Below are 14,992 nucleotides of genomic sequence, written 5' to 3' on the forward strand. Positions count from 1 at the left end.
TTTAAAGATTTTATTTATTTATTCGACAGAGATAGAGACAGCCAGTGAGAGAGGGAACACAAGCAGGGAGAGGAAGAAGCAGGCTCATAGCGGAGGAGCCTGATGTGGGGCTCGATCCCATAACGCCAGGATCACGCCCTGAGCCGAAGGCAGACGCTTAACCGCTGTGCCACCCAGGCGCCCCTTGTGTTCCCTCTCTTGCTGGCTGTCTCTCTCTGTCAAATAAATAAATAAAATCTTTAAAAAAACAAAACAAAAACAAAAACAAAAAAACAAAAACAAAAATAAATGACAATAAAACTCCTTTTTACCTTTCTCTCAAAGGACTCTTGTAATGATTAATCCTGATAATGTATATGAAACACTTTGCATTTGTACAGATTGATGGTGATGTTTGTTAAATTACATAATTTGAAAGAAATATCAACATCTATTTATTCCCCTCAGAATGTCTCTTGTTATATTCTAGGCCTTTAATGATTGACCCACAGGGTCAAGCCAATAAGTGGATCAAAAACTCTGAAAGAGAAAATCAGCTTAGTGTTATTAAGCTATCTGATGCAGACTATATGAGAACATTGGAAAACTGTATTCAGTTCGGAACTCCACTTCTACTAGAAAATGTTGGTGAAGAACTGGACCCATCTTTGGAGCCTTTACTACTTAGACAAACTTTTAAGCAAGGTAGAAGTTCATTAATATTAGTCGGTAGAACTGAAAGATGGTTTGATGATCTTTGAGGCATATCTTTGAGGCAAGAAAACCACTACATAAATTTATGTATAATGTTAATAACTCAGAATTTCTGTGTCATTGTTATGTGTGAAAGGAAATTTGGAACAAATACCAGGCATAAATTTTGGTCAGATAATCTAGAATAAGTATCTTGCCCTCTAGTCATTATGTTAACCACTGTTATCTAGACTGTTATTCAGTAGAGAACAGAAAGAAGTTGAAGCCAGCCTGAAATCCCCTTGTTTTGTGACCATGGAGCTCACAAAGTCCATTATTATGAATAGTAATGGTTAGTATGCACTAGAGTTGACTTTAGGTAGACATTGCCCACTTTACATCTTTCCGCTTATAAAAATTTTATCTCTGCCAAACTCTAGGACTTTTTTTTTCCATGCTTGGCTTTTAGTTTTTACTTCAATTCTAGTTAGTTAACATATAATGTAATATTGGTTTCAGGAGTAGAATTTAGTGATTCATCACTTATATATAACCCCCAGTGCTCATTACAACAAGTGCCCTCCCTAATACCCATCAACCATTTAGCCCATCCCCTGCCCACCTTCCCTCCAGCAACCTCCTCAGTTTGTTCTCTGTAATTAAGAGTCTCTTATGGTTTGCCTCCCTCTGTTTTTTTCTCCCTTCCCTTACGTTCATCTGTTTTGTTTCTTAAATTCCACATATGAGTGAAAGCATGTGGTATTTGTCTTTCTCTGACTGACTTAGTTTGCTTGGCATAATACACTCTAGCTCCATCCACATCATTGCAAATGGTAAGATTTCATTCTTGAGGGCTGAGTAATATTCCATTGTATATTTATACCACATCTTCTTTATCCATTCATCAGTTGATGGACATTTGGGCTCTTTCCATAATAAACTCTAGTACTCTTAGGAGCTTCAGTCATATAAAAATAATCTTGGAATCATGATGGAAAATTGATAGAGGAGGTAAGATCAAAAAGAATCTTGATTTAGAAGGCTCCAAGACAACCAGAGAAAATGTCTCATGCCACTCCAGAATGAATGAGTTCTGCTGTGTAATTGCTTACTTGCCTCTGTGCCTATGATTTTGTCATATCTCTGTTCTATTTTAAAGTACTTTAGAGCCTTTTACTTGTAACCTAAGAACAACCTTAACATAGAGAGAGGGGCAATGTTCATAGCAGCAATGTCCACAATAGCCAAACTGGAAGGAGCCAAGATGCCCTTCAGCAGATTCAGCCATCAGAAGGGATGATTACCCAACATTTGCATCAACATGGATGGAACTGGGGGAGATGATGCTAAGTGAAATAAGTTCAAGCAGAGAAAGACAATTATCATATGGTTTCATTTATTTGTGGAACATAAGGAAGAGCAGGGAGAACATTAGGAGGAGGAAGGGGAAAATGAAGGCAGGGGGGAAACAGAGGGGAGGATGAACCACAAGAGACTATGGACTCCAGGAAACAAACTGAGGGTTTTGGGGGGATGGGTTAACCCGGTGATGGGTATTAAGGAAGGCATGTATTGCATGGTGCACTGGGTATTATATGCAAACAATGAATCATGGAACACTACATCAAAAACTAATGATGTACTGTATGGTGACTAACATAACATTTAAAAAAAATCCTTCATTCTTATAGTAAAAAAAAAAAAAAGAAACATGGAGGGGCTATACAACTTTGGCTTACTTATCATGCATTTGTTTTCTGAAATATAGGTGGCATTGATTGCATCAGACTTGGTGAGGTCATTATTGAGTATTCCTTTGATTTCAAGTTTTATATCACCACAAAACTGAGAAATCCACACTATATGCCAGAACTGGCTACAAAGGTATCTTTACTCAATTTCATGATAACTCCAGAAGGACTTGAAGATCAGTTACTAGGTATCGTTGTTGCAAAGGAGAGGTATGTATTTTCTTATATGATTCCAAATGGTCTAGAGAGGAATATTTGTAGGCCATTAATACTTCTGTTATGTGATTATTTCAAAACCTTGTCAAATTTTACATTTTCTTATTATAAAGTAAGTATATAATCCTTTAAAATAGCCATTCTTGGAGCACCTGGGTGGCTCAATTGGTTAAGCATCTGACTCTTGATTTTGGCTCTAGTCATGATCTCAGGGTCGTGAGATCAAGCCCCACTTCAGACTCCATGCTGAGTGTCTAAAGATTCTCTCTCTCTCTCTCTCCCCCCCCCCCAGTGCTCCCGTGCACTCTCTCTCTCTCTCTCTCAAAAAAAAAAAAAAAAGTAAAATTGCCATTCTATAACAAGTAAGTTATAAGTCAACCATACTATACTGGGCTCTTAGTATGGGTAGTAGGATTCAGATGACATACCATGACTTCTGACTTGTATCTGATTGTTTGAGCAAAAAATGTTCACTCAGAAGAATATATGCTGTGGACAAAATCAGAAATGAGTTCAAAGATTTAAATGCAGGATGTCACTGAAATAATGAAATATTGGAATAATATAGTGAGATAATGAAATAAGAATGAGTGATGAAATATTTAGATAAGAATGAAAAAGCAGGATACAAAACTATACATGGTATGAGTAATATTTTGTAAAAAAATAGTTAATGTATAAATATATATGTATATATATGTGTGTATATATGTATGTGTATGTATGTATGTTTGTATATGTATATATGTATGGTATGAGTAATATTTTATAAAAAATAGTTAATGTATAAATAGAATATGTATATATGTGTGTATATATGTGTGTATATGTGTATATATATGTGTGTATATATATACACACACTAAAAAGTTTGGGAGGGAATATGTCAGAATGTTAACAGTGATCATCTCTGAGGGTGATAAGATCATGGGTAATTATTTTTTTTACTCTTTATGTATTTTTCCATTACTAGGATGTGTTAATTTTTTAAAAGAGAAAAGATACTAAGATACCTGATAGGGCTACTAGAAAAGAATTACTTCCTGAAGGAAATCTTTGATTCCACTTGGAGCTTCACATAACATTATCAAGCAGTCTATTACATGAAACCAAATTATAAGTGATATTATGTAATCATGAGGTACTTTTGTTACTTCCAATATATGAATCCTACTTACATAATATCCAAGACAGAACCATGTCCTAACATATCCTATAAAATGGTGACTTATGTTATTTTGAAGTTTTATACTATCTTTGAGAATATGTTAAGTGCCAGTTTTATTTTTTGTTTGAAAAAGCAATTGTATGACAAGTCATCTTTTCTGCTCTTGTGGAAGACATGATGAAAATAACACTGAATATGACAAAGCCAAGGAATAAATAAGAAGTTGACTATTGTGTTTTTTCTTCAGTTCCTGTCCTCGTATAACCATCTCAGCTATATGGATAAACTTAACACATTCTTAGACTTCCTGTAGTACATGTTATTGCCACATTTTATATATATACAATTAGTGATCTTTTTTTGCTCAGATTTCTCAAATTATCATTTGTATGGAAATAACTTTTTTCCTTGGGATAAAGTTTGTGTTACATATCTTAGTTTCTGTTACATGTCTACAAAGTTATTTAAATGTCTACAAAATTGTGATATCTAATATTTAGATATTAAAGTACTACAAATTTAAACTAATTGTTTCTATCTTTTTAGACCAGAATTAGAAGAGGAACGAAATGCCCTTATTCTTCAGTCTGCAGCTAATAAGAAACAGCTAAAAGATATAGAGAAAAAAATTTTGGAAACACTATCGTCTTCAGAAGGGAACATTTTAGAAGATGAAAGTGCAATTAAAGTCTTAGACTCCGCTAAAATGATGTCCAATGAGATAACAAAGAAACAGCAGGTGAGAAAAGAATCCTAGCAGACTTTAAAAAAATTTTTTTTATTTATTTAAGTTCAATTATCCAAGGTATAGTACATCATTGGTTGTTGATACAATGTTCAGTGATTAATCAGTTGCATATAACACTCAGTGCTCATCACATCACGTGCCCTCCTTAATGCCCATCCCTCCACCCCATCTCCCTTTCCACAACCCTCAGTTTGTTTCCTGGAGTCAAGAGTCTCGTATGGTTTGTCTCCCTCTCTGATTTCTCCCCCTTCAGATTTTCCTCCCTTCCCCTATCGTCCTCTGCACTATTTCTTATGTTCCACATATGAATGAAACCATATGATAATTGTGTTTCTCTGATTGACTCATTTCACTTACCATAATTCCCTCCAGTTCCATCCACGTCCATGTAAATGCTAGATATTCATCCTTTCTGACGGCTGAGTAATGTTCTATTGTTTATATGAACCACATCTTCTTTATCCATTCATCCTTTGAAGGACATCTTGGCTCCTTCCACAGTTTGGCTGTTGTGGACAGATGGTAGCTACACTTTGGTGAACATAGCATAATGTATAAACTTGTCCAATCACTATGTTGTACACCTGAAACTAATGTAACATTGTGTGTCAACTACACTCAAATAAAAAAAAATATATAAGGGGCATTTTATTTTCCCAATGACGGAATTATATACAGGCCTCAAGAATAAATGGGAAGTTTCTATGCTCTTTGTCTGACCCTCTCTAAGATTGGGTAGTCCGGATCTGTGCCTCTCTGCTCCATAAGAAGACCAGTTTCTCCCGTAAAACTGTTGTATCTGTTCCTTCATACGTTTGTCTTGCATGTAGGAACCAAATTTGGTTCCATTAGTACTTAAAGTACAATTCCCTGGAGAAAAATTGATTTAGCTTATCTTGTGTCCAGTTCTATATCTACCTCCTGATTGAATCAGCTACAAACAGGATAATTCAGTATAAACATGATACACAGACACACTCATTCAGCAGTCTGTGGACAGTGTGTCCAAAGAAGAGAAGTGGTGGATAAGTGCTCTACACGGTTTTCCTATAGAATAATAATCTATCAGATCGAGTTGTCAGTTGAAGAGCTGTTATCTTGCAGAATGTTTTTCTTTTGGGGTTGAATATTAACTAACACCCATATATCCAGAAAAGTTAAACATATGAGAAGCTAGTTGAAAAAGGTACTCTTAATGTATAACGCCATCAGCTAAGAACTATTTCTGAATATCTACTTTGCCAGACTTTGTGCTGGGTTCTGGTGTGCGTGTTGACACCTTAAACACACATGCGCACATTCTCTCTTTCTCCCTCTGACCTATTAAAATAAAAGAAGACGAGTGACATTAGTAGACACAGGTCAGATTCAGGCAAAGAATAAGCAAAGCTTGACAGCTTTGGTGTTCCCCAACCAAGAAACACAACTTTCAACTATTTTTCATTCTTTGTTCTCTTCCCTCTCTTCTTCAACTCTTCCCTCCCTAGTTCTTTTTCTTTTCTTTCCCTCCCTCCCTCCCTCTTTTTCTTTTTCTTTCTTTCTTTCTTTCTTTCTTTCTTTCTTTCTTTCTTTCTTTCTTTCTGCGTAATAAAGCATTTTCTTATAAACTATGCCTCTATAATTTTGTCATTGAGTTGGGGACTATTTTTTTTTAAATATAAACTTTATGGGGCGCCTGGGTGGCACAGCGGTTAATCGTCTGCCTTCAGCTCAGGGCGTGATCCTGGCGTTCCGGGATCGAGTCCCACATCAGGCTCTTCTGCTATGAGCCTGCTTCTTCCTCTCCCACTCCCCCTGCTTGTGTTCCCTCTCTCGCTGGCTGTCTCTCTCTGTCGAATAAATAAATAAAATCTTTAAAAAAAAAAAATAAATATAAACTTTATGACATGAAAAATGCATAATTAAAAAACATGTTTCCTACTTCTTAATCTTGATTTTTCTCTTCTTCTAGATTGCAGAAAAAACAGAACTCAAAATAGCAGAGTCTCGAGAAGGCTACAGAGCCATTGCTAAACATTCGTCAGTCTTATTCTTCAGCATTGCAGACCTGGCTAACATTGATCCCATGTACCAGTACTCTCTCACCTGGTTTGTCAACCTTTATATCAACTCTATTCATGACAGGTAAACATTCCCTAGCTTCATCCATCCTCTCTAGGTTGGATTTTCACCATCCTTTCCATAAAAAATACATAACTTTTTTCTTATTGTGTAATACATATTCATCATAGAACATTTAAGAACATGGGAAAGTTGAAGGGCGCGTGGGTGGTACAGTCAGAAATCCGACTCTTAGTTTTGGCTCAGGTCGTGATTTCAGGGTCCTGAGATTGAGCCCCGTGTCAGGCTCTGCCTCAGCACGGAGTCTGCTTGAGATTCTCTCTCTCCCTCTCTCTCTGCCTCTCCCGCTTATGCTCTCCTTCTCTCTCTTTCTCTAAAATAAATAAATCTTTTTTTAAAAAATATGGAAAAACTGAAAGAAAGGGCGAGAGAAGGCCCCCTTTTTGTTCTAAATTTTGGTTCACCCCTACTCAAAATGTACGCGTAGAAGAATTAGCTTTAGTCCTACCCACCTCTTTTAAATATTCTAATATGGCACTTGATTTACCTTAGGTGACAACTCCAATCCCTTTCTCCACCCTTGAGATCTCTAAGAAGTTTTAGTCCCAGGGTGTCTCACTGGCTTAGTCAGTACAGCATGCAACTCTTGATTTGGGGTTGTGAGTTTGAGCCCCACATTGGATGTAGATTACTTAAAAAAATAAAAATCTTAATAAAAAAAAAAAAACTATACAGTGATCCTGTGTACTCTTTACCCAGTTTCCCCAATGGTGACATCTTGGAAGCCTCTACAATAGTACAAGATCACAACCAGGGTATTGATGTTGATGCAGTCAAGACAGGGAACACTTGCATCACCCCGAGGATTCCCATGCTGCCGCTTTACAGCCATACCCACTTCTTTCCCATCCCTACCCTGTCCTTAACCTCTGACAATCACTAATCCATTCTCCATTTCTGTAGTTTTGTCATTTCAAGATTGTTATGTAAATGGAATCATGTAGCACATAACTTTTTAAAAATATATTTATTTATTTTAGAGAGCGAGAGAGCTTGGGGGGGGCAGGGAGGAGTAAAGGGAAAGAATCTCAAGCAGACTCCCCTGCTCAGCAGAGAGTCCAGCATGTGGGCTTGATCCTGAGATCATGACCTGAGCTGAAATCAAGAGTCTGACCCTTAACCGACTGAACCACCTGGTGCCCATATATGGCACGTGACTTTTAAGGATTGGCTTTTTATTTCACCCAGCTTCATTCTCTGGGGATTCATCCAGGTTATTGCGTGTGTCAGTAGTTTGTTGCTTTTCGTTGCTGAGAAGTATTTCATGATATTGATGTACTATAGGACATCTGGGTTATTTCCAGTTTTTAGCTGTTATGAATACAACTGCTGTAAATATGCCTGCACAGGTTTTTGTGTGAACAGAAGTTTTCATTTTTGGAATAAATGCCCAGGAGTGCAATTGGTAGAGTCATGTGGTAGTTGCTTGTTTATTTTTTTTTCTAAGTAACTGCCAAAATTTCCCAGAATGGGTGTATCATTTCACATTCCTTTTAGTGTTACTGAAAAATTTTTGAACTAAAAAAATGAAAGTAATACATGATTATTGAAAATTTTAAACGAGTATAAAGAAGAAAAATATCAGCCGTAACCACACCCAGAAGTAACATTTTGTCCATATATTTTCTGACTTTTCGTGTTTTTAAAATATATATACATCTTGATCTAGATTTGATGTTTCTTTGGGACAAAAATGTTCCATAGGTCTTTGTCTCTTACAGTTCCCTGCCCAAAATAAATCTTACGCTAATAGGGATTTAATATAGGTATCTTTTAATTAACTGATTGTTCTCAGTCATTTTGGAATACAATAAGAAGTTTAGAATTTTGAAAATAGATGATGTAAACCCAATTTCATCTTCTCCTAGAATTATACTGTGTTTTTTCTTATTGGGAGGGCCCATGTATCTTTCACTCAGTTTCTCCAGTGATAACATTTTTTTTTAAGATTTTATTTATTTTATTTATTTATTTGACAGAGATAGAGACAGCCAGCGAGAGAGGGAACACAAGTAGGCTCCCAGTGGAAGAGCCTGACGTGGGGCTCGATCCCAGAACTCCGGGATCACGCCCTGAGCCGAAGGCAGATGCTTAACGACTGAGCCACCCAGGCGGCCCCCAGTGATAACATTTTGCATTACTCTAGTACAATATCAAAACCAGGAAATTCAAGAGCTTATTCAGATTTCACCAGGTTTTTTTTCTTTTTTAAAGATTTTATTTGAGAAGATGGGGAGGGGCAGAAAGAAACTCAAGGAGACTCCATGCTGAGTGCAGAGCCGCTGCGGGGCTCCATTCCACAACCCTGAGATCAGGATCTTAGCTTAACCAACTTCATCACCCAGGCGCCCCCAGATTTCACCAGTTTTATATGCACTCGTGTGTGTGTGTGTGTGTGTGTGTGTGTGTAGTTTCATATTTTTAACAGTGGATGCTTAATGTGTTAATTCATGTGTTACTTTCTCTAAGTTTTCTTTGACTCAATATATTTGCCTGTTTTTCAACCTTTCAGTAACAAATCCAAAATTTTGGAAAAGCGCCTACGATATTTAAATGACCACTTCACATACAACTTATATTGTAATATATGCCGATCACTATTTGAGAAGGACAAGCTGCTGTTTTCCTTTTTGCTATGTGCCAATCTTCTTCTGTAAGTTACGTGCTTTTTTTTTTTTTATTTCTTTAAAAAAAAAACTTGCTTGGGAAAACTAATTGATGAGGATATGGCTTCTCACAGAAGGATATCATGTTTTTGCTCTGTTTAAGTCATGATTTTACTTGTACATTTCTCTACAATAGTATTGGTGTTTTGATGTTTATTAGATCTTTAAAACGTGGATCACATGTAAAAGTCCACAAAATATTCATGTACACTTCAGTGAATTCTTATAAAGCAAAAATCTATGTAACTACTAACCAGGTCAAGAAATAGAGAATTTTCAGAGTGCCTACCTGGCTCAGTTGGTAGAACATGCAACTCTTGATGTCGGGGTTGTGAGTTCAAGCCCCTTGTTAGGTGTAGAGATTATGGGAAAAGAAAAGAAAGAGAAAAAAAGGAAGGAGGGAGGGAGGGAAAGTAAGGAGGAAGGAAGGAAGGAAGGAATAAAGAAATAGAGCCTTTTCAAATTGGTTTCTTTCACTTAATAATATGCACTTAGGTCTTTCCATGTTTTTTCATGGGTTGGTAAGCTCATTTCTTTTTAGCGCTAAATAGTATTCCATTCTCTGGATGTATCACGGTTTATTCAACTATTGAAAGACATTTTGGTTGCTTCCAAGTGTTGAATATTATGAATAAAACTGCTATAAACAGGGGCGCCTGGGTGGCACAGCGGTTAAGCGTCTGCCTTCGGCTCAGGGCGTGATCCCGGAGTTCTGGGATCGAGCCCCACGTCAGGCTCTTCCGCTGGGAGCCTGCTTCTTCCTCTCCCACTCCCCCTGCTTGTGTTCCCTCTCTCGCTGGCTGTCTCTCTGTCTGTCGAATGAATAAATAAAATCTTAAAAAAAAAAACTGCTATAAACATTTGCATGTAGGTTTTTGTGTGCATGTAAGTTTCCAGCTCATTTGATTAAATACCAAAGAGTGTGATTGTTGGATCATGTGGTAAGAGTGTGTTTAGTTTTGTAAAAAACCTGTCTTCCAAAGTAGTTACACCATATTGCTTGCCACTGGCGATGAGTAAGAGTTCCTGTTGCCCTACATCCTTGCCGGCATTTGGTCTTGTCAGTGTTCTGGATTTTGACCATTCTAATAGATGTGTAGTGTGGTCTCTGCAATTTGCTAGTGACACATGATGTTGAGAATTTTTCATATGCGAATTTGCCATCTTTATATCTTCTTTGCTGAGGTATCTGTTGAGTCTTGTGGCCACTTTTGAATCAGTTTAATTGTTCATTTTTTATTGCTGAGTTGAATAACAGTCCTTCAACAGATATGCCTTTTGCAAATATTTTCTCCCATTCTGTGGCTTGCCTTCTCCTTCTTTTGACAGTGTCTTTGGCAGAGCAGAAGTTTTAAATTTTAATGAAGTCCACCTTATCAGTTTTTTCTTTCATGGCTTATGGTGTTATATCTAAAAACTCATTGACATATCTAAGGTCACCTGGATTTTCTCCTATGTGATCTAAGACTTTCACAGTTTTGCATTTTATGTTTAGGTCTATAATCCATTTTGAGTTAATTTTTATAAAGAGTCTCTGTCTAGATTTTTTTTTTTTTTTTGCATGTGGATATCCAGTTGTTCCAGCACCATTTGTTGAAAAGACTATCCATTATACTGCCTTTGTTTCTTTGTTGAAGATAAGGTAGCTATATTTATATGGGTGTATTTCTAGATTCTTCTGTATCACTGATCTGTATTTGTTCTTCTATAGTATTGGCTTAATTAGCTTTATAGTGAGTTTTGAAGTCAGGTAGTGTCAGTCCTTGACTTTATTCTTCTTAAATATTGTATTGGCTATTCTGGGTCTTTTGCATCTTCATATAAGGTGTACTTTATAGAAAATTCACAAAATTCTGTTCCATTGATCTATTTGTGTGTTTGTTTTTTTTACCAATACAACACTGTCTTGATTACTGTAGCTTTATCAAAGTCTTGAAGTCCAGTAATGTCAGTCTTCCAGTTGTGTTCTTCTTCAATATTATGTTACCTATTCTTGGTCTTTTGCCCCTCCATATAAATGTTAGAATGAGTTTGTCAATTATACACAAATAACTTGCTGGCATTTTGAATTATAGATCAAATTGGGAAGAACTGACAACCTGACAGTGTTGGTTCTTCCTATTCGTGAACATGGTATTCATTTAATTCTTTTTTTATTTCTTGCATCACATTTTTGTAGTTTTTCTCATATAGATCTTGTACATGATTTGTTAGATTTATACCTAAGTATTTCACTTTTTTTGGGTGACAATGCAAATGTACCATGTTTTTAATTTCAAATTCCACTTGTTTGTCATTAATATATAGGAAAGTGACTGACTTTTGCATGTTGACCTTGTATCTGGCAACCTTGCTATTATTGCCTATTAGTTTTGGGAGTTTTTTGTCAATTCTTTGAGATTTTTGGATTTTCTACATAGACAGTTATGTCACCTGCAAACAAAGTCAATTTAATTTTTCTTTCTAATCTATGCATTTTTTTATTTCTTTTTCTTATTATAGGAGCCAGGACTTTGAGTATGATGTTGACAAGTGGTGAAAAGGGACATCCTTGTTTTGTTCTGGATCTTAGTAGGAAAGTTTCTAGTTTCTCACTTTTAAGTATGATGTTGGCCATAGGTTTTTTGTGAATGTCCTTTATCAAGTTGAGGACATTCCCCGCTATACTTAGTTTGCTGAGAATTTTGATCATGAAAGGGTATTGGTTTTTGTCAAATGCCTTTTCTGCATCTACTGATATGAGCATGTGCTTTTTTTCCTTCTTTAGTTTATTGATGCGATAGATTACATTAATTGATTTTTGAATGTTGAAAAAGCCTTACATACCTGAGATAAATATCACTTTTTTGTGGTAAGTTATTCTTTTTATACATTATTTAATTCAATTTGCTAATATTTTATTGAGAATTTTTGTATCCATGTTCTTGAGAGATATTGGTCTGTAGTTTTCTTATACTATCTCTGTCTAGTTTTGGTATTAGGATAATATGGGATTTATAGAATAATTAGGGAAATATTCCTTCTGCTGTTTTCTGGAAGAGATTATAAGGAATTGGTAGAATTTCTTCTTTTACGTTTGGTAGAATTCTCCAGAACCCACCTTAGTGTGGTGCTTTCTGTTTTGGAAGGTTATTAATTATCAATTCAATTTCTTTAATAGATGTAATTATGGACTCCATAGTTGTGTCTCCCCCAAATTCATATTTTAATGTGCTAACTTCCAGTGTGACTGTATTTAGAGATGAGACCTGTGAGGGAAGTAATCAGGTTAAATAAGGCCAGAAAGGTATGGTCCTGATCTGATAGAATTAATGTCCTTAAAAAAAGAGAGAGCTGCCAGAGTGCTCTCTCTCTCCACATGCATACAGAAGAAATGCTATGTGAAGACACAGTGAGAAGGTGGCTGTCTAGAATAGAGGAAAAGAGGTCTCATCAGAAATCAAAACCAGCCAGAACCTTGATCCAAACTTCTAGCCTCCAGAACTCTGAGAAAATAAATTTGCATTATTTATGCAACCCAGCCTATTGTATTTTGTTAAGGCGGCACAAATACAGTAACACAAAGTCGATTCAGATTATCCATTTCCCCTTGTGTGAATTTTGGCAGATTGTGCCTTCCAATGAATTGATCCATTTCAGCTAGGTCATCAAATCGGAGAACATAGAGTTCATAACATTGTTTTATTTACTTTTTTAAAAAAAAGATTTATGTATTTATTTATTTGTGAGAGAGAGAGTGAGCGAGATCACGAGCAGGGGGGAGGGTAGAGGGAGAAGCAGAATCCCCGCTGAGCAAGGAGCCTAATGTGGGATGCTATCCCGGGACCCCGGAATCATGACCTGAGCCGAAGGCAGACGCTTAAACGACTGAGCCACCAGGTGCTTGTTTTATTATCTTTTTAATGTCAGTGGAGTTAGTAGTGATGGCCCTTCTTTCATTTACGATATTTGTAATTTGCATCTTCTTTCTTTATTTCCTTAGCTACCCTGGCTAGAGGTTAATCAATTTTATTGATCTTTTCAAAGAACCAGATTTCAGTTTCATTGATTTTTTTCCCTCTTGATATGTTTTTACTTTCATGAATTTCTTTTTTTTTTTAATATTTTATTTATTTATTTGAGAGAGAATGAGAAGCAGACTCTGCGCTGAGCGGGAAGCCCAACACAGGGCTTGATGCCAGGACCTGGAGACCATGACCTGAGTAGGAGACAGACGCTTAACTGACTGAGCCACCCAGACACCCCTAATTTCATGAATTTCTCCCCTGATGTTTATCATTTCTTCACTTCTGCTTGCTTTTCATTTAATTTGATCTGCTTTTTCTAGCGTCTTAAGGTGGAAGCCTAGATGATTGATTTTAAATCCAATAAATGCATTCAGGGTTATAAAGTTTCCTTGGAGCATTACTTTTGCTGCATCCCGCAAATTTGGATAAGTTGTGTTTTCATTTTTGTTTAATTCTAAATGTTTGTATCTCTTGAGATTTCTTTGACCCATAATTACTTAGGATTGTGTTGTTTAATTGCCAAGTATTTTGGGGTTTTCCAGCTGTCTCTCTGTTATTGATTTCTGGTTTAATTTTATTGTAGTCAGAATACTTTGTATGATTTCTCTTCTTTTAAATTTGTTAAGGTGCGTTTTATGGCCCAGAATGTGTTGTGTCTTGGTGAATGTTCCATATGAGGTTGAGAAGAATGTGTATTTTGATGTTGTTTGATGAAGCAGTCTACAGATGTCAGCTGTATTCAATTGATTAATGGTACTGTTTAGTTCAACCGTGTCTTTACTTATTTTCTGCTGCTGGATCTCTCCATTACTATAATAGTGGATTAATCTATTTTTTCTTGTCTGTCAGGTTTTCTCTCATATATTTTTACATTCTCTCATTAGGTACATTAACAATCTCTGTGTCTTTTGGGAGAATTAACCCCTTTATCATTATGTAATGGCCCTGTTTATCCCTGATAATTTTCCTTGCTCTGAAGTCATCTGTTTCTGAAGTTAATATAGCTATACCAGTTTTATTTTGATTAATGTTAGCATGGTATATCTTTCTCCATCCCTCTTCTTTTAATCTATCTCTGTTTTCATAGTTAAAATGGTTTTTTTGTAGACCACATATAGTTAGGTCTCATTTTTTTGTATCCACTCTGACCATTTATGTTTTTTAATTGATATATTGAAACCAATTGCATTTAAAGTGATTATTGATAGAGATGGATTAATATCTACCAGAGCCCGAGGCAGGGCTTAATCCCAGGACCCTGACATCATGACCTAAGCCAAAATCAAGAGTTGGACACTTAAACAACTGATTAGTTGATTAGTTAAACAACTAATTAGCACCCCTAATTAGTGATGTTGAACATCTTTTCATGTGCCATTTGGCCATCTGTACTTCTTCTTTGGAAAAATGTCCATTCAGATTCTAGGCCCATTTTTTTAAATCAAGTTGTTTGCTTTTTGTTGTTAAGTTTTATGGGTTCTTTGTATATTTTGGATATTAACTCCTTGTCAGATAATGTGATTTATAAATATCTTCTCCCATTCCGTAGTTTGTCTTTTTATTTTGATGATGGTTTCTTTCACTGTGTAGAAACTCTTTAGTTTGATATAGTCCCATTTGTTTATTTTTGCTTTTGTTTCCCT

At 36.1% G+C, this 14,992-nt stretch overlaps 1 protein-coding gene across 1 annotated transcript in view; it reads left to right on the top strand.

Annotated features, from left to right (window-relative positions):
- DNAH12 (dynein axonemal heavy chain 12) overlaps positions 1-14,992 on the top strand; it is a 201,658-nt gene that overhangs the window by 153,140 nt on the left and 33,526 nt on the right. The window contains exons 56-60 of the mRNA XM_040628655.1: positions 470-684; positions 2,441-2,633; positions 4,354-4,546; positions 6,507-6,679; positions 9,189-9,329. Of these exons, the coding sequence (XP_040484589.1) occupies positions 470-684; positions 2,441-2,633; positions 4,354-4,546; positions 6,507-6,679; positions 9,189-9,329 (915 nt within the window). The remainder of the gene's footprint in view (positions 1-469; positions 685-2,440; positions 2,634-4,353; positions 4,547-6,506; positions 6,680-9,188; positions 9,330-14,992) is intronic.

This window comes from Ursus maritimus, unplaced genomic scaffold, assembly GCF_017311325.1.
Source record: "Ursus maritimus isolate PB19 unplaced genomic scaffold, ASM1731132v1 scaffold_14, whole genome shotgun sequence".
In the NCBI taxonomy this organism is placed as follows: domain Eukaryota; kingdom Metazoa; phylum Chordata; class Mammalia; order Carnivora; family Ursidae; genus Ursus; species Ursus maritimus.